General features: G+C 38.4%; 1 protein-coding gene across 1 annotated transcript in view; it reads right to left on the bottom strand.

The window, feature by feature from the left end:
• Positions 1-209: 209 nt before the first annotated feature.
• The window catches only part of UGGT1 (UDP-glucose glycoprotein glucosyltransferase 1), a 38,436-nt gene continuing 16,043 nt past the window's right edge, over positions 210-22,602 (bottom strand). Inside the window, exons 17-40 of the mRNA XM_054386104.1 lie at positions 21,041-21,205; positions 20,682-20,802; positions 19,797-19,895; positions 17,864-17,887; positions 17,272-17,366; positions 16,513-16,719; positions 15,827-15,958; positions 15,300-15,430; positions 12,910-13,005; positions 12,411-12,513; positions 11,804-11,883; positions 11,151-11,340; positions 10,092-10,250; positions 7,973-8,058; positions 7,569-7,653; positions 6,552-6,640; positions 6,001-6,105; positions 5,338-5,422; positions 3,919-4,101; positions 2,610-2,770; positions 2,004-2,118; positions 1,232-1,348; positions 736-895; positions 210-295 (exon numbers count right to left, since the gene is read on the bottom strand). Coding sequence (XP_054242079.1) covers positions 270-295; positions 736-895; positions 1,232-1,348; positions 2,004-2,118; positions 2,610-2,770; positions 3,919-4,101; positions 5,338-5,422; positions 6,001-6,105; positions 6,552-6,640; positions 7,569-7,653; positions 7,973-8,058; positions 10,092-10,250; positions 11,151-11,340; positions 11,804-11,883; positions 12,411-12,513; positions 12,910-13,005; positions 15,300-15,430; positions 15,827-15,958; positions 16,513-16,719; positions 17,272-17,366; positions 17,864-17,887; positions 19,797-19,895; positions 20,682-20,802; positions 21,041-21,205 — 2,814 coding nt within the window. The 3' untranslated portion in view covers positions 210-269. The remainder of the gene's footprint in view (positions 296-735; positions 896-1,231; positions 1,349-2,003; positions 2,119-2,609; positions 2,771-3,918; positions 4,102-5,337; positions 5,423-6,000; positions 6,106-6,551; positions 6,641-7,568; positions 7,654-7,972; positions 8,059-10,091; positions 10,251-11,150; positions 11,341-11,803; positions 11,884-12,410; positions 12,514-12,909; positions 13,006-15,299; positions 15,431-15,826; positions 15,959-16,512; positions 16,720-17,271; positions 17,367-17,863; positions 17,888-19,796; positions 19,896-20,681; positions 20,803-21,040; positions 21,206-22,602) is intronic.

Raw genomic sequence — 22,602 nt, 5'->3', positions numbered from 1 at the left:
CTCTTCCAGTGGATTTTTGAAGTTTTGTTTCTGAAATGCTAACTTCCATCATGGGCTCTTATTTCCATCACAAGTCCAATAACCAGTAATGCTAATTCCAGCAATCCAGCTCCAATTTCATATGCAGAAATTAACCCAAAGGCAAGTAATAAAAATGTATACATCATCCCATTCAATTATTCAGCAGTTTTGCAGACATACCGGAAAAAACTAGCTTTCAATATAAAAATTGTCTATGAAACAGTCTAACTTGAATTTTTCTCCATGGATCATAATTCCACATGTGATGCTGGATCTGTAGGAGAAAAAAAAATGAACATTCCATTTCCAGCTGCCTCAGTTGGCAGATTGGTTTGAAAATTAGTATATGAACCCCAAAGACATGTTTTTTGCACCACTACCAGTTATAAAGAACAATTCATACCCATTGTGTATAGCAGCACTTTTAATTAAGGGTTACGATAAGGCCAACCTCATGAAATTGCAGGAACAGTGAGGGTATTTAACAGATCTGGAGTAAGTGTGCAACATAGCTCTGTTCTGTTTAAGAATCAGACTAAACTACACCAGCCTCACTCAGCAAGGCCTTTCTGTCCCATTAAAATACACAGCAAACCTTTGCATGGTGCAAGCCTGCAGCGAGGGAGCACACAGCTTAACCTCAGTCCAAATAGCCCACAGGATGTTAGGGATTGAAGGAAGTCACAGAAATAGGGAAACAGTCGGAAAGATTACCGTGTGTGTGTTGTCCTGGCATCTTAGCTGGTGTTCCCATTTCTTTTTCGTTCTGGACATGACTCTGGAGCAGTTTGATTTCTTGATCATAGTCCTGCCATTCTGGAACTATACGCATTGCTGCTTGCAACTTGGGCTCTTTGGTCATCGGGTTATTACACTGCAAACAAAACATACAAACAGTTCAGATAATGCATACAAAAAGGTTTGTTTGCTGAATAGAGGTGTGCTTCCCTCTGGTGGAATTAATCTGATGTGGGTGAACAAGTGCCTGTGTTTTAGCTAGAATACAGTGTAAAGTCTCTTTCCGAAATCACCATAATGCCACTGCTCCAGGTAAGAGAAAAGTAGAAGCCAAAGGAAAGAAATGACGTGCTGAAAAAATTTAAGTAGCAATACAGGATAAGGTGCCTAGATCTGAGGTGATGAAGTGCCTCTACAATTGATCACTGTATCTTAGTGTGACATGAGAGCGAGGGAGCCACACGTCACTTACCAGATCAATGGTTTTTGCTCTCTTCTTTGAGGAATCATCACACCATGTTTCACACCACAGCCATTCCTGCGGGAGTGATTTAATTGGCACCTGGTGGATCATGTTGTTAGGCAAATCCTGTTTTGAAGAATAAGAGTTGGTAGCAGTTTCCACAGAGGACAGAGGGGGAGGAATAATCCTCTTGAGTAGATAGTAGTGAAAAGCTTAACTTTTGTAAAGAGTTTTTTTCCAGTGCAGATAAAAAGTGATGAATCAACCTTTCATTCCATTCCAAACAAAGTCCTTTGGGAAAAAACCTTCATACTACAACTCTCGATCTTATTTGGTTGAAAATTAGTTAATTAAGAAATGGCATTACAGTGCTAATACAAATGCAGTATAAAACCTGTACTGGAACAGTTTGGAAGGCTACTCTTAATTGATTAAAAACCATTGTGCTATTTTTTCCATCCACATCAGTACAAGCCTTATTTCCATGTTACTAAGTCAGTGCACAGTAAAGCATTTGGAGCTGGATAGTGCAAGAAACAAGTACCAAGTTGTGTTACATGTTTGTCTTGGAGTGTTCTGGATAGTTTGATAGTCTTAAGACATTTCTGAGCAGGTCTTGCTTCCACCAGCCACTACCAATACCTGCCTCATTTGAAGGCAGGGTGTCACGAGACTGCCCCTGGCATCTGGGTGTGACTGAGGTTTAGCCAGGAAGGGAGAGCTCCCAATGTATCATCATACCCGAGTGAAAGGAAACAAAGCAAACACAATAAAAACACACCTGATCAAGGTTGGACAGACTGTTAGGATCCTGACTAAGACCCTGATATTGTCCTCTGAGTCGATCTCCAGCTGCTATCTTTCTGAACTTCTTCAGATCCACAACATACAGAGCACTACATGGAGATGATGCAATTAGTAATGACATTTGACTGATGGGTAACTTACTGCAGCCCCAGCAGACCCCAAGATACAATATGCTAAAACAATCTCTTGGTGACAATACATCCAATTATCTAATACAAGGCAGGCAAGCAGATCAAACAAGGTCATGGCATGTATGACAAAAAAATTTCAACAAATCTATCTTAGCTTTGCTGTCATGCAGTCCTTTCTTCCAACATGTTATTAACAAATGAAGATGTCTGGTTAGTTAAAACTTCAGTTACTCATCTGTAAAAATGGTAGCATACTGAAAGTAACTTCAGTGTCCCTAGTGCTTCAAATGGGCCAAATTGCCAAATAGGCAATGGAACCTTAAAGAGAGGCAACAGTAAGGAAAAAGTGGCTCACTGCAGTCTTGTATACCTCAGCTAGTCTGCTGCTAATTCTAAGCACTAACAAAACCTTTCCCCCTCTTTTTGGAAAAAGCTGCCTTCTCCAGTACCTGATGTGGTATTTTCTTCCAGCTAAATGACTTGCCCAGTATCCTGATTTCCAGAACCTGTAGCCATCCATTTCTCTTCGACTGTCGCAGAAGGGAGTATATCCATAAGGAGCACCATCTAGATTGAAATCTCTTAATTCCTTTAGATCCGTGCGCACAATCTGAAGGGAAGACACGTGTTATTTTTATTTGGAGGAGCCTGCCATGGGTTATTTTGAAATACATGTCAGGATTTGGTTCAAACTGAGCAAATGGTTATTCCACACAGTTAACAGAACAATTGCCAGTGACACTCAGCAGTCTATTGCATTATGTATATGTAGTACAAAAACACAGCACAAAAGGTGTTGTCTCCCCTGCCCTTAGAGCTGTAGCAACTAAAAAAAGAGTTTAAAAATAATCAGATAGGTCTTGGTTTGACTGTTTAAGTGCCAAAGTATTTTTTTCCTCTTGAATGTTTGCAAAGCTTTCAGGAATGAAAGCTTTTTAATGTCTTTTTGACACAGAGGTTGTTGCAGTAAGACTACTCTAAAACTACCGTTTGTGGTGAGGAAAAATGTATTAATATCTCTTTTATAAACAGAACAAAAGCTGCCTAAAATGGGAAAGTTATCCTAGGTGATGCTTGAGCAGAAGTTGTAATGGTTTTAACTGACATGGGATCACACTGTACCTATTCCAAAACACCTAAGGCATTTTATGCTTCCGTGTTGCTAATCTGTAGTGCTCCATTTCATGCGTGCTTTTGAAGGAGGATTTTGGCAATTCTCACTGTACACCTCCCCCATACTTTCAAACTGCTTGGGTACTGAGTGCATACAAAGCCTTACAGAGAGCCTTTGCTTTGCAGCAGGATGTGGCTTCACGCACAAGGGATTTGCCTTCTCGTTGCTCTGAAAGCCACTCAGATTTCGCCAAGGTGAAAGCAGGGAGGGTGGGTGGTGACTTAGGAAAATAGCATATGTGGTAAGTGATCTGCAAGCTGGGAGAACAGAGGGAACTGGAAAAATGGAAGGGTGAAACAAGAATCTTTTTGGCAAGCTAGTTGGAATCACAATGAGTGAATAGGGAATGAGACAAAAGTAAAAGACAGGCCAACAAAACCAGTCTTTGTGGGAACAGGCAGAAAAACCAGCACTCACTGAAGCATGCTATAGTTACAGAATCAGCCTTCAGTCATGCCTGTGAAGGGCTTAGACTTGCAACCTTTCCATTAATACAGAAATTGTATTCAAGAGCATACTATTCATAAAGGAAAGAAAAAAAAAGAAAAAACAAAAAGCTCAAGTAACTCCAACCTCTGCATTACCTGATCAGCATCCACAAACAGGATTTTATCAACAGCTAATGGGAAGAGCACATCTAGAAAGAGGATCTTATAACCCCAGATGATACGTTGTTTCTCTGTTTGTTGATGAAGCCAGCGTGGCCATTTATACTGGACAAGCTCATACTGGAAATTATACTTCTTTGCCATGTATGGGATGAACTCCTGTAGTGGGAGGGGCAAAAAAAGTAGCTTATTTCTGTTCTTTGTTTCTCTACAGGAAAAGGAAAGTGCATTACAAGAGATAGACTTCATCCTATAGTAAGGCATAGAGCATTAGAAAATGAAACAGCACAAACTACAATTTCATTGTTACTTCAAAGAAAGACATAACCCCAAACTGAACAACCAGTACAAATTGTAAAGCCAACTGTCATAAGACAGCTAAATAATTTGGCATTTTTCCCCACACAATTACTTATAAGCCATTTTATAGTGATCTAGAGATCAGCTTAAAAGAATGCATTACTCAAATTCTGTAATTTCACAGAAGGCAGAATTATTATTTAGAGCTGTACAAAGCAGTGTGAATGGGAATGATAAAACGAGATAAAAGAATTGGGAGAAAATTTTTACTAGACCACCTTGGCTCACTGTCAGGTCAGTTGACATTCTCATTTGTGAAGCTTCCTCTGACACAGAGTACAGGTTTAGCCAAGGGATGCTGGTACCAACACGGCCATTGCACCACCCGAGCCCAAGGCTGCAGCAGGAGGGACACTGCAAACCATTTCCCCTTGAGTTCATGCCCAAAAGATAAGAGTCTCTAAGAAATGCTATTTCCTAACGTTAAATGTTAAGAGTTGCAAATCCCTGACATTTCTGACATCTATTTACTTCTGGGTTCTTTTTTGAATCCTGCTGTTTGTTTTATGATGCATTTCATATATAATCAGTATTTCCAGGTATGCTCATCTAGGGCTGTGTCACTATATACCATGCACTGCCCATGGACTCTAGTTAGTCCTAAACACAGTTTTAATGTCTCCTCATAATGAAGTTCTCTCCAAACCTAGTCCTTACTTGTTAGCTGTAAGTTTGTAACCCTGAATTCTATCTTAAAATCTATACCTTCATTGTGCAAGTAACCAAAAAAACCTAGTTCAGATTCTTTCAAGTATGATTTTTTCCTGCTATGTGGTGTTCTCTTAAATAGTTGCCTTCAGCAGGACTTCACTGTCAACCTGTTACTTCTCAAAGCTTTCTAAGTAGAACCATCAGCTTATACCAGCTCAATGCTTTGTTAAAAGGTATACAGACAAGTAACTGTACATATGTGCATCATACCATTGCATGACCAGGTTGCAAACTTTTCTTCTGTTTTTGTTTGATGTGTTTTTGTTGGTTTTTTTTCTTTTAACTTTTCCCCAGCATAGAATAAATTTCTAATTAGTAACAAACCTTGAAAGTAGGTGATAAGTAGTTCTTCAGAAACCAAAACTTTAAAGGAGTCTTAGTATGTTTCAGCACAGACAACATCATGATGCTATCAAAAGAAAGAGAATAAAGCATTTACAGTAACAACTGCCACCCAGTAGAGATGTTAGTTAGTCTAATAATGCTGTGTTTGCATTATTAGACTAACTGCAATTACATGTCAGGTAACTGATCTTCACACATGAAGGAAAAGCTTCAGCTTATTGCAAATTGCTTAATTTTATCAACAAAATTACTACCCCACTCCCCCCAATTTATATATTTTAACTACTTGGAGGATATACCACCTGTTGGCTTTCACAGTCTTTTGAGAACAGAAGTTCAGATTCTTTTCCAAAGCCACTATGCCTTCTTCTATAGCTTCTAAACAATACATTTGTATTTCATTATACTGTAGTAAGAAAAATAGGACAGCAACATACCATCCATTAAACTATGTCTGTGTTCACCATGTGAATGTTAGGTAAACAAAAGTTCCTATAATACAGTACATACAAAATCTAGAGAACTTCTGAGGTGCTGAGAAGTTGGAGTTTTTTATATTCTTGCAAATTCTAACATTTTTCCTTGTGGAAAGCAGAGTACATTACCATTTGAGACCCCCCAGACTAGAAATTCGGAACTAACCGTAGAAATCTTTCATATAGGTGTCCTGAAGCCACAGAGAATATATTTATTACATCATCTTTATCTTGTTTCACATCTTCATTCTTTTGCCCTCCTGTGAATCCCCTGAAAGGGAAAATGTGTTTATGTAAGGGCCAGCTATATATGTGAAAGAGTGCAACACATTATATACATTGCTGCAGTGCTGGTTCAACACAGTACAACTGGAGTTTGGTGTCATCCTCTCCACGCTAGTCAGGGTACCCTCCCACATGGCAGAGTGATGCAGACACAGACAAAGAAGACCTGGTAGCTTATATATTAACACCCTATTCAACTGAAAAATTGCTGGCTGAGATGCAGCTCAGGCTCCCAAGTAGCACTAGGAGTAGGAGAAGGTAAGCAGGTGCAAAGTAGCAGCCCAGTTCCCTAGAAACAGAAGGGTCCTATGAAGATGGCCCTGAATTCAAGCAGTCTTAACATATAGCTATGGAATATTACAGACCTAACTGTATCATCAACTAGTTTTGCAGTTTCAAGAGACCTGCAGGTTAGTATTGAATTAGTTTTACCATTTGAGGGATTCCCAAAATCCAGATTCATTCTCACTGGTGCCATCACTTAGTAGATCTTCATTCATCATATCTAGTTTTTTCTGAACCTGTGAAGTATAACACTGCTTTAATGAGTGGAACCACATATTGAGCAAACAGCTATGGAGTGTTGTTTTGACAGTCTCTCTGTATCCCTTTGAATTATGTCCAGTAAGTAACTGGAGAAACAGCTCCAGACATTCAGAACAGTTTCCAAAGCTGTTTTCAGACACCAAAGGCATGTTAGTCTAGATGGTTACAATGCTTTGGTAAGAAGTGTTTAGTGACCATCCTTGATGATGGAGACTGGCAAAGAAAAACCCTCAAAGAAACCAAACACTCTCCTGCCAATAACCCAATGCAACACTTCCCCACCTTTTCTTGTTTCTAAGAGGCACTGGACCCTGAGACTCCAAAGCAGATACAGAAAGGGCATCAAATCAAGAACACCACAGAATTACTGTAGCATGAGTAAATCTTGTGAGGAAGTATACAGCCATTACTTACATGTCAGTTGTCCTCTGTAAACTTTTCAGCTATGATGTTGTTACCTGACAGGCAATGCTAAAAAGTAGCAGATTTTCTAATTTACTTGGGTTTTTTTAATGTATTCTCACCTAATCTGCATCAGATTGATAGAAAATATATTGCCAGATGAGTAACAGATAAAATACTGGCTTAGTGGATTTATTACTAGACTTATATAGGACATACAAAACTAACTGGTTTATATGAAGTCACAAGCACAACTGAGTAAAATGAAAGTGTATTTCTCATGGGCATACAAAAGGAATAGCAGTTGCATGTAATTTTCTTCTGCATCAAAAGAAACAAACCTAAATCTTCAGATAATTCTGTTACTGATGCTGTGATGTGAACTTTGTGCAAGTTGCCTCAAATGTATGCTTGTAGGAAGGGATCATGAGGCCTTAATCCAAGTTCTTCCCTGCTATCGGTCAGTCTTTTATTTAGAGCAACTCTAGTTTTTAAACTCACCTTCACTTTAATAATTTTGCTCTTGAAGTTGTTGAGAACAACGATAACTTCACTGGCTTCAGGTGGAGAATCTGTTCCATCATGGCTGAAAATACAGTAAAGCATTGACCTTGACTACAAAGAAATATATTCTTTATTTCTTCTATGCCTATTTCTATATGGGATTAAGCTTTCAGACTGTAAAACAGGTTTAAGACATGCAACAAAGTAACAAATAGATGTGTTGGAAAACCCAATTATTGTGGGGTTTAAACTTGATTTCATCTCACATCAGTACAAAATGTAATTTGCTGTTCAGTTCACTGTGCTTTGGCACAGAAGCTGTTAGATTCGCATGTTATGATGCCCGCATGGTTCAAAAGTTGCACACGAAAAAGGTTTAAGTATTTCTTCTCCTGTCCTACCTGTAGATTCTGTAGATATCCTCAGATCTACCCTTTCTCAGTCTTAGAGTCCATGCACCAGGATTGGCTTTTAACTGGAAGTAACCCTGTAAAGCACAAAGGATATTTGTTATTTTCCACAAAATGCCAATGTATCAAACCAAAATTTTATCAAGTATTTTGACCCACTGCTTCATATCTGAAAATAGTTACTTGTAAGCCAGCCACTTAAGAGAACTATATGGCCTTAAAAGTCAAAGTGGAATATGAACAGGTCTACCATTGTTTGTTAGATGAGAGAAAGTCTTGCATGGTCTCCTGATTGGAACAGTGCAATCCCAAACTATTTTTCTGTGAAAGTTTTGTTTTCATAAAGGAATGAGTTCATTTTAAGGCACTAACTGGCAACTACACAGCAGTGCACAGAAGGTATGCCTACAAAACAAACTTTAAATAAACTTTGAAGCTTTACAGACTGGTACTTCATCTATGGTAGGAAATAGCAACATAATTCATGTGTTACTGGATATTTCTTCTATAGAATCTTAAAGCATACAATGTGAAATTCAAACATTGTATACAAGTTGAACTTTCAGTTTCCAGAGATGAATATTTTCTTCTGTGATTTAGATTATTACACATAAAGAAGATACAAACATTTGTAGTGATGCTTCAGTTTCCTATTTTGTACTGCACCCCCAAATGCATGCAATTCCATATGTGATCCAGCCTGTTTTAACTAAATAATCTATTAAAAAAAAAAAGAAAGAAAAAGAAAAAAGGACAGGGCATGTTCCTGTTCTTTTCATACCCACAGCATAGACACTGAGCTGAGGATGAGGATTCCCAGATACAGCACTGTGTACTGTGGTACTTAGATCTTTGCTTTACTAATTAGAAACATTTGCAGATTCACAGATTGCATGGGATTGGGAGGGACCTTTCAAAGGTCATTTTATCCAAACCCCCTGCAGTGAGCAGGGACACCTCCAATGAGATCAGGCTGTCTGGGGACACATCAAGTCTGATCTTGAATGTCTCCAGGGATTGGGCTTCAACCATATCCCTATGCAACCTGTTCTAGTATTTTGCTATGCTCATTGTGAAGAACTTCCTCCTTATGTTCAGCCTAAATCTACCCTGCTCCAGTTGCAAACCATTGCCCCTCATCCTATCACTACAAACCCTTCTAAACAGTCCTTCCTCAAATGACACCTCCAAGCCATTAAGCATTACTCCCTAATATATACACACATAATGTGATCACACATTAAGTAAGAGTCATCTTCTTTTCAACAGAAAGAAATATGACATCATTATAGGATATACCTTGGCTAAGAAAAGCTGCAGAGAAATAGAAATTCAGTGTAAGAACTGTAAATTAAATATTTAGCATCAGTGAACATCTTTTCCTTGCCTTTGCTTTAATACATTTAAAGATTCAGAAAACTCCACAGAGAGCAATTTTTTCACTAACGTTACATATCATGAAAATATTCCAGTGGCTATACTTCCCTCTGATCTGTGACTCCAATCTGTGACCTCTCTCACTGCCTTGTGTTGACATTGAAAACAGGCTGATCCCTTATGCAGCTACTGTATAGAAGCAGCTGCAGGGAACAATTACACTCTTGGGTTTCTGTCACCTTTTTCAATAATTAAGTAATTCTCATTGTTTCACGCTTCCTTTATTTTCTAGAACGTTGACTCTTCTTGCTGACTCTATTTGTTCCATAGATCTTCTAAAGAAATGGGTCCCAAAACAAGTCAACTGTCCATCTGAGGTTTACAGTACCAGAGTGATTAGTCTAAGGAGTACCCAGTTCAGAACTCTCTGACCTTCCCAGGAAAGAGGTTGTTTAAGAATACTGGCATCATTTTAAGATACTTCAGAAGATTCCCTTCAGCTTGCTGTGAAGGAAGGAGTAGATCTTGAAAAAGGTAGGAGACAAAGAAGTACACACAAGGTTTTAAAAATCAGTGTTATGAATGATGTGGTTCTGATCTATTTGTAAGTAACAGTGAAATGTAACACCAGGTATCTATAACCCACATACTGTAAAATACTCAGTGGTTTATGCAAGTGATCACACTGACTGGAGAACCACTTATTTGGTGCTAGTTTCAGCTGAATGCTTACCAAGTTGGCCATAACAATGGTATCAACAATGACAGGAGTGGTTGAAGTTCCCAGTGTAAACTGGAGTCCCCGAGGTGGCTGTCCAGTAGTAATATCATAGCAGTGCCCTTCCAGAAGCAGATACTCCAATTCATATTCTGCAGCTACAACATTATCCACCTGTAAGGAGAAAATACTGTTGAAGTCAGCACTAGCTGACTCAGTTACTCTTTAAAATAGCCATAATAATTAAATAACACTTGATTTCACCAGAGTAATTTTATTAAACAAATACATAGAAATCTTCATTCAGCTCTTTCAAGTGACAAACTTCACAAACACATTAAGAGTGTCCCCATGACCAAAAAAAAATGGAATCTCAACTGGTAAGATGCTCAAATAAGAAAAGGGAAGGACTGTTGTAATAATTTTACAATTTTTTATTTTTAAACATTTATTGGAGAATATGATCAAGTAAGTGTTCAGTCTGGCATCTCATAAAAGGTTCATGATAGGCTCCAGAACTCTGACTCTAAATCTGTTTAAAACTGGTCTCATCTAATATTTATAATATGAAATAAACATTTTGGTTTGCTCTGCATTACTCTTACAGTGTGCCAAGGTACTATCAGAAATACCAATTCCTTGGGTCCCTACTAGGCTAAAGTCAGATGTAGCCTGAGGACACTACCCAAGGAAAATACTACTCTAATCTCACAAAACATCTTCTCTCATTGCACATCCAAAATGACAGTTTAATTGCTACAGCACCAAGATACTGCATTGGGAATCGGAAATTGTGCACATGCAGAAGGAAAGCTACTATTTATTTGGAGGCTCAGGATGGTACTTCGAATGCCTGAAGCATTTAATCCCTTTCTCTCTCAGGCTTTCAGTTAATCTAAGCAGGGGCTGGGGCATGGGAATCAGAGGTTTAACATGTGCAGTAGTATCAGCCACATGGTGGTTCATTTATGGCTTTACAGTTAGGTTAAGAGATGAAAAGCAGAAAAAGCCCTGGAAAAACACCACCATTTAAACACAGTAAAAGGTTCCTCTTATCTCCTTGGTTTCTCTTACCTCCTCTAAGTAAATATTATCAAGATCATATGGGGTTCTGACAGATTCCACCATCCAGCTCTCAGGAGTATTCAGGTTTAAAGTGAACAGTGGAGACTGGGGCATATCCAAAAACTTGGCAATTGGTCCTGGAGCAAAATTATTATCCGCTGTGAAAGAAATCTCTGGTTCCAAAACATAGCGATAAAAGCTGAAATTTCAGAAAGATAATGTAAGAACAAATTTCTGCAAACCTGCAAATATTTCACTCTTGTTAAACTTGCTGGTGGCATTGGCTTTCCCAAACCTCCACTAACTCCAAGGCTTCATCCAAAGCAACACAGGTTGTGTTGAACTTTTAAATATAGTCACAATTTTCACCTTGAAGGACCAAACAGAATGTGCAAGATTTAACCATGAAAGTTATTAAGTTATTTAACTTTGTGTGTGTGTGTTTGTACACACACATATATATTTATAAAAATAAAAACACCCAGCTTTTAAACCAGTAGAATTACCATATGCTATCCAAAAGTTCCCTCAATTCTCTGTGGGAAATCATGCTACTATGTAAATGAGCTCAAAGTGGTAACTGAGACATTTGATTGTGTTTTTGTGCTTGCACATTCAAACGGGTTTTTCTTTCTTTTTAACGCTGGCATGATATTCCTTACCTTTTCAGTGGCATGTCAGAAAGCTTGGACTGACAGTTCATAAACACTCTCAGGTTCATATTTATCAGTTGGTTCAAAACCTAAAATAATGAGAAAAAGACATCCCTTAAAATGCTAATTATGTAAGCTGACCACTGTTTTTATAGCTGGGACCTCAAAGTAGCATGTTACTGCTCATTCTCAATCCTCCAGTCTCATTATTTGCTTTATCATCATAGAATGACTTAGATTGGAAGGGACCTTAGAGATCATCTACTCCAACCTTACACTCACCTTTTAATTAGTGGCTTTAAGAACAGTCACCTGCTCCCTCCTACTGCAGGCATTCTTTTTGAGATTATCCACCTCAGTAACAAGAATCACAGCAAACTAAACTACTAAAATGGCGAAACTAAAAGCTATCTAGATCTAAGCATGATCTTGTCAGTGTATAGTAGAGTATGATTAGTTTTCCCACTAATAAATGTATCATGCAACTTGAACACACTCTTAGAAGGCCACTGGTCACCACCCAGTCAGTCAAGGAGGACAACTACATTCTAAAATTACTGAATTAAGACAACTTCTTGAAATTGCCATAAACTGCTTTTCAACACTGCGTACGTACCAGCAGTAATGGAGCAAGTCTTTGGGCATCTCTGGTCACAGGATCAACAATGGCCACAACATCAAAGTATGTCTCCCCCTCTTTTGGTCTCAGTTTAACTGCACTGAAGAGAAGAAAAAAGAGAAATGTAAAGTATAAAACATATGCATAAATTCAAGAAAACAAATATCCATCTCATTCTGAAGTCTAATTAGTTTGTGAATGCTTTTGAAAGTAGACAGAGAAAAAAACCCCAAAGCATATATACATATGGCCAGATGACCTTGAAAGGTTCATTCCAACCCAAACTATTCTATTTTATATATATATAAAAAAATAAAATTTTCAGAGACAAGTACACAGATAGAATTAATTATTAGAATCTCACTGTGCCCTAAAAACTGTTGGAGACTGTTGTATTGCTACTTGGGGTTTCTTTTTTTTTTTAAAGCTAAATGCAACATAAAACAATGAGAAGGTTAAAAGAGGAAAAAAAGCATATTGCTCAGCAAACCTATACCTGTATCGTTCTTCAAAAAAATGGTATTCAATCCTTGCATCTCCTTTTGGCTGAGTGGAAAGAAGAGCATCCACTTTCATTACCAAGTCACTTGCACTGAAAAAAAAAAAGAAAGGAAAATCAAGGTTTAAAGAGACTCAGAAAATGTGTGTACTTAGCGTGTTTCTGACAGCAGCAGGAGAAGCCAGACCAAATTCAGGTACACAAACTAAATGCTTCTACTACCTCTCTAAACAAACTCTGAAGAACTGAACATCTTTCAGGGTTAATCTGCCATTAATTTAAACAGGTTGCAGCCTTATTACTGAGGGTACCAAAAGTTTTAACTCTAACAAATGCAGAACAGCTGGTATTTTAGGAGTCAAGCATGCTACAGGTACTGCATTCTTGAACTTCACCAACCTCTTTTAGACCTTTAAGGCATTCAGATCAAACCCTTGTTTGATCTTTCCATTTTACACTGCATCTCTATGAACTAGGAAGCAATCCTGTTTGTGGAGAAACTTTTCAGAGAGAGGGGTCCTATTTTTAAAAGAAAATTACTTCTTACAACCTCTTCCTTTTTATTATTCCCACAAATATTCAGTCTAGTATTTTAATAATATATTTTATCTTGAAAGTGTAAAACCTCTTGAAAGTTCAATGAAAATTGATTTGCGCATCATAGCTTAGCCAAGAAGCGATACTGTAACTTAAAGGTCTGTCAGCTTTTCCTGAGTTAAGGAAGTCTCATAGATTTATAATGACAGCTGTTTAAAATGTTCATACCAAACCCACAAGCTTGGGGAAGCCTCTGGAGTTCTATGCAGCAGAAAATTTCAAAAGCTTTTGTAAAAAACTTTGGTTCAAACCAAAGAACCACTGCTCTGTCCAAAACCAGCCTCTGTTCAAACTATAGCCTCTTCCTCCGCCCTATCACCGTTACCGTTTTTTTTGATTCCCAGCTCAGCAATGGATGCAATTGTTTGGAATGCTGTTTCGATCTGTCCTCCACAGATTTAGAATCACACAAGATTCCTGCACAAAGACCGTGTGCTTAACTTACTTGACCAGCCTTTAACAGTCAATCACAGAAAAATGTAACGCGAAACATGAAACTGTTGTCTTAGCTATGAGTTCCAACACAAATGGACTTCAGTTCTTTTGAACATGAAGATGACCTCTATGCTTGTTGCAATAATTACCTACAACTATGATTTTCATTTCCTTATCTCCACCTCTTTTCCTGTTGTTTCTTTCAAAAGTTAGAAGCAGTTTACATGGTTCTGTAGTACTGACAGCAAAATACATTACTACATTTTTTTAATAGTGATAGGCCAAGCAGCACTTCACGGAACTGCAAATAGATTCAGAAAGCGTACTTCACAGTATCTCATTTCCTTCCCTTCTTTCTGCTTTTAAATCAATACCATAGTAACCATACATATGAATTATGAAGCCTGACATATTGGAGGTAAATGGTTTAAAACAGCATGTCAGTTAAGACTTAGCTGAGAGAAAAACCCATGAAAAGTCTGAGGGCCTAAGTATTAATGAAAAATTAGGCTTCATTTCTACTTTCAGAGGAGCAGATAGGTAATCTGGTGCAGAAAGCATTTTCCAGAATAAAGGTAATATCGTGCAACAATTTTTATTATTTCCTAACAGGCCCCACAGCAGCAAACAGCTCTTAACTGCATACAGACATCTGCTGTTAGTAAAGCTGTCACCGGTCAGAGTCAACTAAACCTTGGATGAAACTTCATCTAGATGAACGCAGCAATGAATTTAGCCCCTGGAGAATGCATGACCACCCTCATTCTTTATTTTTTCAGTCCACCTGTATCCCTTCCCTCCCTCAGTCCAAGAAACCACTTCCGGAACTCCTCAGGCAAACACAGCAGGTTGTTGCCACCCATGCTGTGATCCAGGAATTACCCCAGTCAGTACCAGTAAATGTACTGCATCACGTTCTCTTAGAATGTTTCTATGGTAAATTCCTACAGACTTGGGCACTTTCCTAGTTTCTTGCTGCTTGAAATTGAGGCTCCAGCCAACACAACTCCTCCAACCTCCATTATGAGGTAATGGACCAGCCATGGTAGGTTGCTACTAGATAATAAATCAAGAACGATGAACTCTGAGCACAGTACCACAGCAAGGGTTGCCAGTGCTCTCAGAAATGCCTGCTCAGTCTGGGGGTACAGTTTCCTCTCCATACTTCCAGGAGATTGTGAACTACAAGGGTCGCTAAAGCACTTTAAACCAAATAAAGATAATTTACATCTTTTTCCTTCCCCACTTCCCCCTCTCAACAGGTGTGTCTAACACCTCTACAAGTGGACTTGACAAGCTTTATCCAGGCTATGAAAGTGGCACCACGTTTCGCAAGCCTCTTTGTATTTACTTACAGATCTTCTTCAAATCCCAGCTGCTGAATCTGAGATTTGATTTTCTGTCCTGATGTCTTCAGTATAATATTCTCAAGGAGGTGAAAATCATCCTGATTGAACATCTCACCATCCTCTAATGGGCCGATAATCTACAAAAAAAGCTGGATCAGCATTGTTAGGAAAAGGTGTATTAACTAAAAGATGTATTAAATAAATACTCCAGTGCAGCCTCAGTAGGTATCAACTGTTGAGGCTGGTATTAATATGAGTGGCAGTAGAGCTTAACAGGTAAATCTAGTTAATTAAAACCAAGAATCTCAGACGAAGGCATAAAATGCATGCTTAAAACTTTGCTTGGTTTGTGGAAGTTTGGCATAGTAAGTTATACAAGCAATACTGCATCTTAAAGGGGCAACAGGACACCAGGCCACTTCCCGTAGTCCAGCCAGACTCCAGCAAATCTCACTCCTCTAGCATTCAGAATCTGAGGCTCTGCATCTGCTGCTCAAGGTCTGTTTCTTTTACTGTCTGCTGATTGATCTCACCCTTCCATTGCTGATCACAGCCCTCTGTCCCTTCTTCAGCTTTAAAACATCTCTGCAATATATAGCATGAGACAGAATAAAATCCACCTTAGGAGACTCAAAGGCTTCTTTGAAAATATTGACATCCATACCCTGAAAGAAAAGAATATTTGATATTGAAATGAGAAGAAAAGTAAACCTTTGCACACTTTTTTTTTAGATGCACCTTTTTTGTTTCCATTCAAGAACACCTTCATGTCTTGCTAAAATTTATCCCTAGTCCTTTTCTTTGTGCTCCTAAACCTAGTTCTTGCCTGTTACTTTCAAACAGCATTCCAACTTCTGATGTGAAGGGCCACAGTCCCAGTAATGGGGCTGTTGCTTTCTACTGTCCTTAAGTGATTCTTGCCTAACTTTTTTAAGCCTACAATGTACTCACACAAACAGATCCCTGACTGCACTCCTTTTGACCTTCCAAAGTTTTATTTTGATTGACTTACAAAGATTTACTTAATATTTAGATGGATTGTTGTATTTAGGAAAGTTTACCTTTCCGAGAAAAGAAAAACCAAAACAAATATCAGAGCCACAGTGTTACTCTTGACTGTTCCTGCATCTTTGTCCTATAAATGCACTACACTAAAAAAAAATCATCTGAAGGAAAAGGAAAGTACCCTACCTGTGGAAACGCCAACAAACATACTTACCCCAACAGCAAATTCCAAGATGTCAGCTCCTGCCTCCAGTGCCTTGGCAATTTCTTCTTTTGCCATTTTGGTGATGAAGTTCTTGGCATTGTTTGACGTTTGTGTCTGTAAGGCTGCCCATATGGCTTTAGCAACAAGTGTATTCTGGCTATTTGGATCTTCAGTAGGATTATTAATCATGCTAATTCGAACATTATTGCTGGATTTCTGAACAAAAGAGGAAGTAGGAAAGGTTTAGGTTTCCAGGTGTATTTTAAATGAAAAGAGTGAGTCTATTATAATAAGCACTACAGCTATTTCTTAACTATAAGTCCAGATTCAAAATTAGGTAATTAACAGCACAGGTTAAAGAGATAAATGAAATAATGTAACATTTAGTTTACATGTACAGAAATGTAACAGTGACAGAAATCTTCTAGATAATACTGTGCTAGAGATATGTAAGAGAGAACATAGCACACTCTAGTGAAGACAGCAATGATCATGTTCATCTCCAAACCAAAACACAGACATCTTCAATTTAGAGCCATGGGCTTAAAAGAACATCTTCATTTATTTGCATAGTGCCAAGAGGGGCATTCTGTCCTAGTACAGCATCAGCAATGTTGAATAAGATAAGGCTGAAAATTAGAGATACTGCAGGGAAAAAAACAGTCTCCTCAGGTCATGCAACAGGAAGAAGCACAACTGGTGTTTTGCATGCCTCTTCCTACCGCTTTACTAGCACTGCTAACCCATTCAAATGAAAATGTTACCTACCTGATGTTTAATTGCATCATACAACAATTGCCTCCCTGAGGGTTTATCAAAGTCACCAACAATCCAGAAAGTAACTGGTCTAACAAAAGAATCATCTGCAATTAAAAATAAAGGTAGGAGAAATTTAAGGGTGAAGGAAAGCTTGTTTCCTGACATTTGGAGGAAAAATATGATGCACATGCAAAGATTTCAAAAGAAGTTATATGGGAAAAGTATGGATGAAGCTAAGCTAGGAAGTCTGGTAAGACAAGAATTGGTATTATATTAGGTTTCATTCACCTAATCCAGAAAAACCACATTAGGACAGCATGCATCACTGGTTTTAAGTTGGATTTTTTTGTTTGCTTGCTACCTTTTTAATTTGGAAATCAACAAGGAACCTATAAATAACTTCCAGATTCCAACTAGGGTACAGACATAGCACTTCTTAGTACTGAAGCTGTTAGTTCACAAAGTCAGTTTTGTACAGAGAAGAAAGTGCTGAAGCAAACATGCATTTAGGCAGCTTTCTTCATTTTCTGCTGGTTCTAAAGCCAATACTTATAAAGGAACCAGAAATTTCCCAGAACATATGAAATGCTAAAGCAGTTACCATAGATCTCCTTGGAAGACATTCCTGGTCAAAAAGCATAGAGGAAAGAAGGAAAGAAGAGAGACATTAATAATTTGATAGTAATCTCAGTGTGTATCAAGAAGCTGCAGAACTGCACTGACTGTAATTGAATTGCCAAAGTTCAAATCCAAAAAACAACAAAACTGTGCCAATTTTATTAGAACAAGCTTTGACTTTTCCTTTCCCTGAAATAAATGGATGCTTTATTTTCATGCTACAGCACTAATTATACTACATATTACCACTGTCATCTCTGAAGGCATCACTCTGCACACCATTTGCAAAAGCTGCTATGCCATTATGATTTGGATGTTAACCATTTCTATGATCTTCCTTCTTTAAAAACTAGCATGCCAGTGCTATTTCAGTACTGTTACTGAGCCAGTTATACCTGTAACTTTCCTTTTACTTTAGAAAATTAATGTGCTATGGCATTACTGTAATCAGACACCAGTTATTAAATATTTTAAGTGACAGAATAGGCAGTGACCCAAAACAGCTAAACCATGGGATTGCAAATTAATGCACACTTTTTCAAATCAGTGTGCAGAGGTGTAGGTTTAATTAATACTCTACAAAGGGAAAACAAGAAACTTACTCAGATCTAAGTGACTGAGCATGAATCAAGGGCAAATTCGAGACAGAAGGAGCAGTGGGAACATTTTAGGCAGTGTATGCAGATGGCTGTGACTGGAGATACTACTGGGGAAACTTGTGAGAGTCAAGTAAAAATGACAGAAGAGGAATTGGTTCAAATGACAGCAGGTTATTTATGATAGCTAACTGAAGTGGACATAGGAACAGCCTGATTAAGTTGTGTGTGATGGCTGTGCATGCATTTCTTACATTGAGAAGTACAGCTGAGTTTCAACACTAACAGGAAACATTATGTCTAGTAAAACACTATTGAAAATGCAGTATGTGCCCTGCTGCAATAGAACAGCATAGACCATTTATATCATAGCCCATAACAACTTTCATCTGAACTGATGTAACTTTTAGTAATTCTGAATTATGAGACAGAGCTAGAAGCCTGTGATGGTTTGAAACTGTCTTTTTAATTTTTCCTTGCAAAGTTCAGAACAGAGAAAGTGAAAGAATGTAAATAAGTCACTATTGGGTGTAAGAAAGCAAAATAATGATTGTTCTAAACACTTCCATTGGATAGATAGAAACGTTTAAGAACTATTACCCAAAACAAAGTAGGCACTCTGCACATTCTGCGTTCGGCAGTGGGGGCAGTTGCTGGGCTGTCTGGCTGCTGTTTCTTCTTCTCTTCTGGCTGAAGATAACACACTGACCTTGGCAGCTAAGTTAACAACTTTCTGCTTAACTAACTGTGCTTCTCTGTCCAGGGGGGTCGGGGGGGGAAGCTCCTGGGAGAGAGAGGCCCCTTTGGGAGGGTCCCCTTGGGGGGAAGCAAAGGGAGATCGATTGTGCTTTTTCTGTTGATTGTATATATTTGTGAATGTTGTGAATTTTGTATATTTGTACATATTCATTGCATTTCATTGTAGATTTTAGACTCTGCTTGTAAATACAGCTTTTCATTTGTTTCCAGACTGAGCTAGCCTGGTTATTGTCGGTGGGGGGGAATTTCAGCTCACACCGACACAAAGCCTTTTCGTATTTGTCTATTAAGTATCACTACAGGATCAGAGCTTTCACTGCTGCATTTCTGGAGGTCATTTGCAATACAGCAAGAGCAGGCTGAGAGGACTTCGTTATCCTTGCAGGCTGCACTGGTTTTAAAGAGGGGGACATTTTTGCTCTATGTAGATGTCTGTCTTTCTAGATTGCACCATTACCCACCTGCCCAAACAGTGCTCTATGTGCATATTCAGCACTGTAAAATATGCTTTAAAACACAAAACGGATTAGATTTGAGTTCATGACCCACTGCAGATGTTACCTTTCTTTGTTAAGTAGGTCATGCTGTTTGCAACAGCAGCTGTCTTGTCTTTGGACTCCAGTGTGGTAAATCGAGCAAAGTCATCCACGTAAAAGTTATCTGAGGACAAGAAAAAGCATTAGATGCCAAAGCAACTATTCCATGTAAAATGAAAGAAAAAAAATCACTACTATTGCCAGAACATTAAGAACATGTTCTGTTTTGTTCCTTGTGATACTGCTTTTTATGTCTCATTTCCCCTGTTAATATACAAGCTGAGGAATGTATTTTTGTTGTCTCGTCTGTTACATTTTTGTATTGTAAGTGACATTAATAACTCCATTGCATAGTTGAGATGCAGAAGTCAGTTGAAAGAATTGCTATGTCTCATTTAGTTGACGTTACTTTATGTAAATGGTACACATTTAAAAATCTGCTATGTCACTGTTTGTCAAGCAACTCAGAAAAGGTAGTTCAAGAAGTGTTTTTGCAATACTGTCATTATATTGCAGAGTCACTGCACTGGATGTCGATATATTTAGCCATGAAAAGTTCTGTGAAATCTTAAGTAATTCCAGAGATAACTGCTAATCTCTGCTGAAAAAAAGGTTAGACATGAAAAGCAAGGTCTTGCTCAATACATTATATGACTGTTATTTGCTTTTGTTGGCATTGTTAATTCCTCAACTTACTATTATTCCCTTAAAGGTTTGTTTAAAACAAATTCATGTCTTCAAAAATCTGCAGACATTAACATTGCTACTGTACATAACCTCTCTCCCAGGACCAGGGCTAGAACACAGCTTGGGGTGCTCTTAAATCTTTGCCACTAGAGCTTTCCATTGGGACAGCAGAAGTCTTTGACTCAGATACTTCAGGTTTAATGCAATTAGAAGCATCCCTTACTCATTCCTGTCAGATCCAGATACTCTCTGTCAGACATTAAGATTCTTGAGTTAATTCTTGGAACAACATTAGGCTGGTTCATTATATACTCAACCACATCTTGGTCATTAGATAATTCACCCTAAAGGAAAGAAGAAAGTAGTATTTGTAATTTCATATGTATATTTGCCTTAGATAAGTAAAAAAAAAAAAAAAAAGAAAAACAACTAGAAACCAAAAAAACCCACTGCCAACAAAAAGCCAAAACCAAAAAACAAAACCCCAAGGAATGATGCAAGCAAGTGTCTCAGATTCAGAGGCTTTTGAGGCAATTTTCCAAACCTTGTTTCTATAAAGTCCCAGCTGAACTCAGCACCTACCAGGTACACGGCTCGCTGGAAGATGCTTGTGGTTTCCAGGATTTTGTGCATTGTCACAGTTTCTAGGTCGTCAGGATCCAGCTGATCTTTTTGGAAAGGCATTCCATTGAACAGCACAACAGGGAGAGGACCTACACCTGTTTGCTCATAGTAACCTCTTGCTGCCTGAATACAGGGAAAGAACAAGCTTTACCTAGTCAGCCCATTACCACCAGGGTTCATAATGTTTCCATGCACTATCCACACCAGTCTATACTAAACACACTAAGATGTCCTTCCAGCTTCTGTAGGATATGGAAAGTATTAATTTTACACAGTGCATAAGACACTTTCTGTATCTTACATGCACAAGATATCCTTGACTATCAGAGTTTGAAGCAAACAAGGTAGTTCATAATACGGAAGTGTAAAATATTGCATGAAGTTCATACTGTAAATAATTCCAATGAGCACTTGCTGGTAATAGCAAAAAACACACAACAGGAAATCTGCTGTTGCATGTGGAAGCAACGCAAGAAGCTATAGTTGTAACGTAAGGAAGGTTTGAGTTTTTTTTTCTTTTTGGTTTTTAAGAACATGTTTCTTAAACTTTTGAAAGAACACTTAGTGTGGGGCGGGGGGTTATTACGTCATGACAGATTTTCCCAATTTGTGTAACCACTGCAAAATGCACCATCAGTATTGCCATGGACTGAAGTTAATCAGGCTCTATTGTTTAGAGGTCCTTGTTGAGGGCTTTCAGGATCTCTCATAGACACAAAATCACGAATCTCAGATCATATGAAAGAGTGCTTAGTGCTGGTTTAACTTGTATCCTTTATACGGAGATAAGCTCTTTCTAAAGGCTTCCTTCCCTACTGGAAGGCTTTGCGGTGTGGTTGTGCTGAATGGCGTCAGCTATACCAGTTGTAGCAAGGCCTCCAGAATGGCCTCCCAAACCTGCTGCAGCAGAGCACTTTGCATGTGTTAGGATTTTCGAGGGGTGGGGCAGGGGCCATGATGGTATTGTTTCATTTTGTTTGATTCATAAACTGGAAAGACCTCCTGTCCTACGAATCAGTCTGTCTTCTCTAGGGTTTGATTTCCTCAAGGTGCATTTCCCTTCACTTCCCTGCATCAGAAGATGGAAAGTGTGTGTGCATACAAGCCTGTTTATGTAACCCTGACCACAATCAGAATCATCTGTGTTACAGAGCTAGTATAGAGAATATTTTCATTCTTTCTGTTAGAATATTCAACAGAAAGATAAACATCTCTCTGCAGAACTTCAAATAAAATCTGTTTATCTGACATGAGTTATCCAAGAGATGTGCTTTCCCAAATTTCTCCATACAGGAAAGTGTCATCCCTAGGGGCAACTTTAAGATATTTTAGGGAGATTGTTGAATGCTTTGCTATAGGAAAGGCATTCTGAATGTCACCATTTATCTCCCACAGTGGTCATATACTGATTAAGACACCCCACACCAACCCCTCCCAGATGTTAAGCCCTATGGTTTGCTTATGAACCATTCCATCACCTTGATTGTTTTCCAAGCAATTTTGAACTCTGTTAGAACTCT

Source organism: Indicator indicator, chromosome 13 (genome assembly GCF_027791375.1).
Source record: "Indicator indicator isolate 239-I01 chromosome 13, UM_Iind_1.1, whole genome shotgun sequence".
NCBI classification, from domain to species: domain Eukaryota; kingdom Metazoa; phylum Chordata; class Aves; order Piciformes; family Indicatoridae; genus Indicator; species Indicator indicator.
Note: the sequence above shows the minus strand (reverse complement) of the source record. Positions and strands in the feature narration are given on the sequence as shown.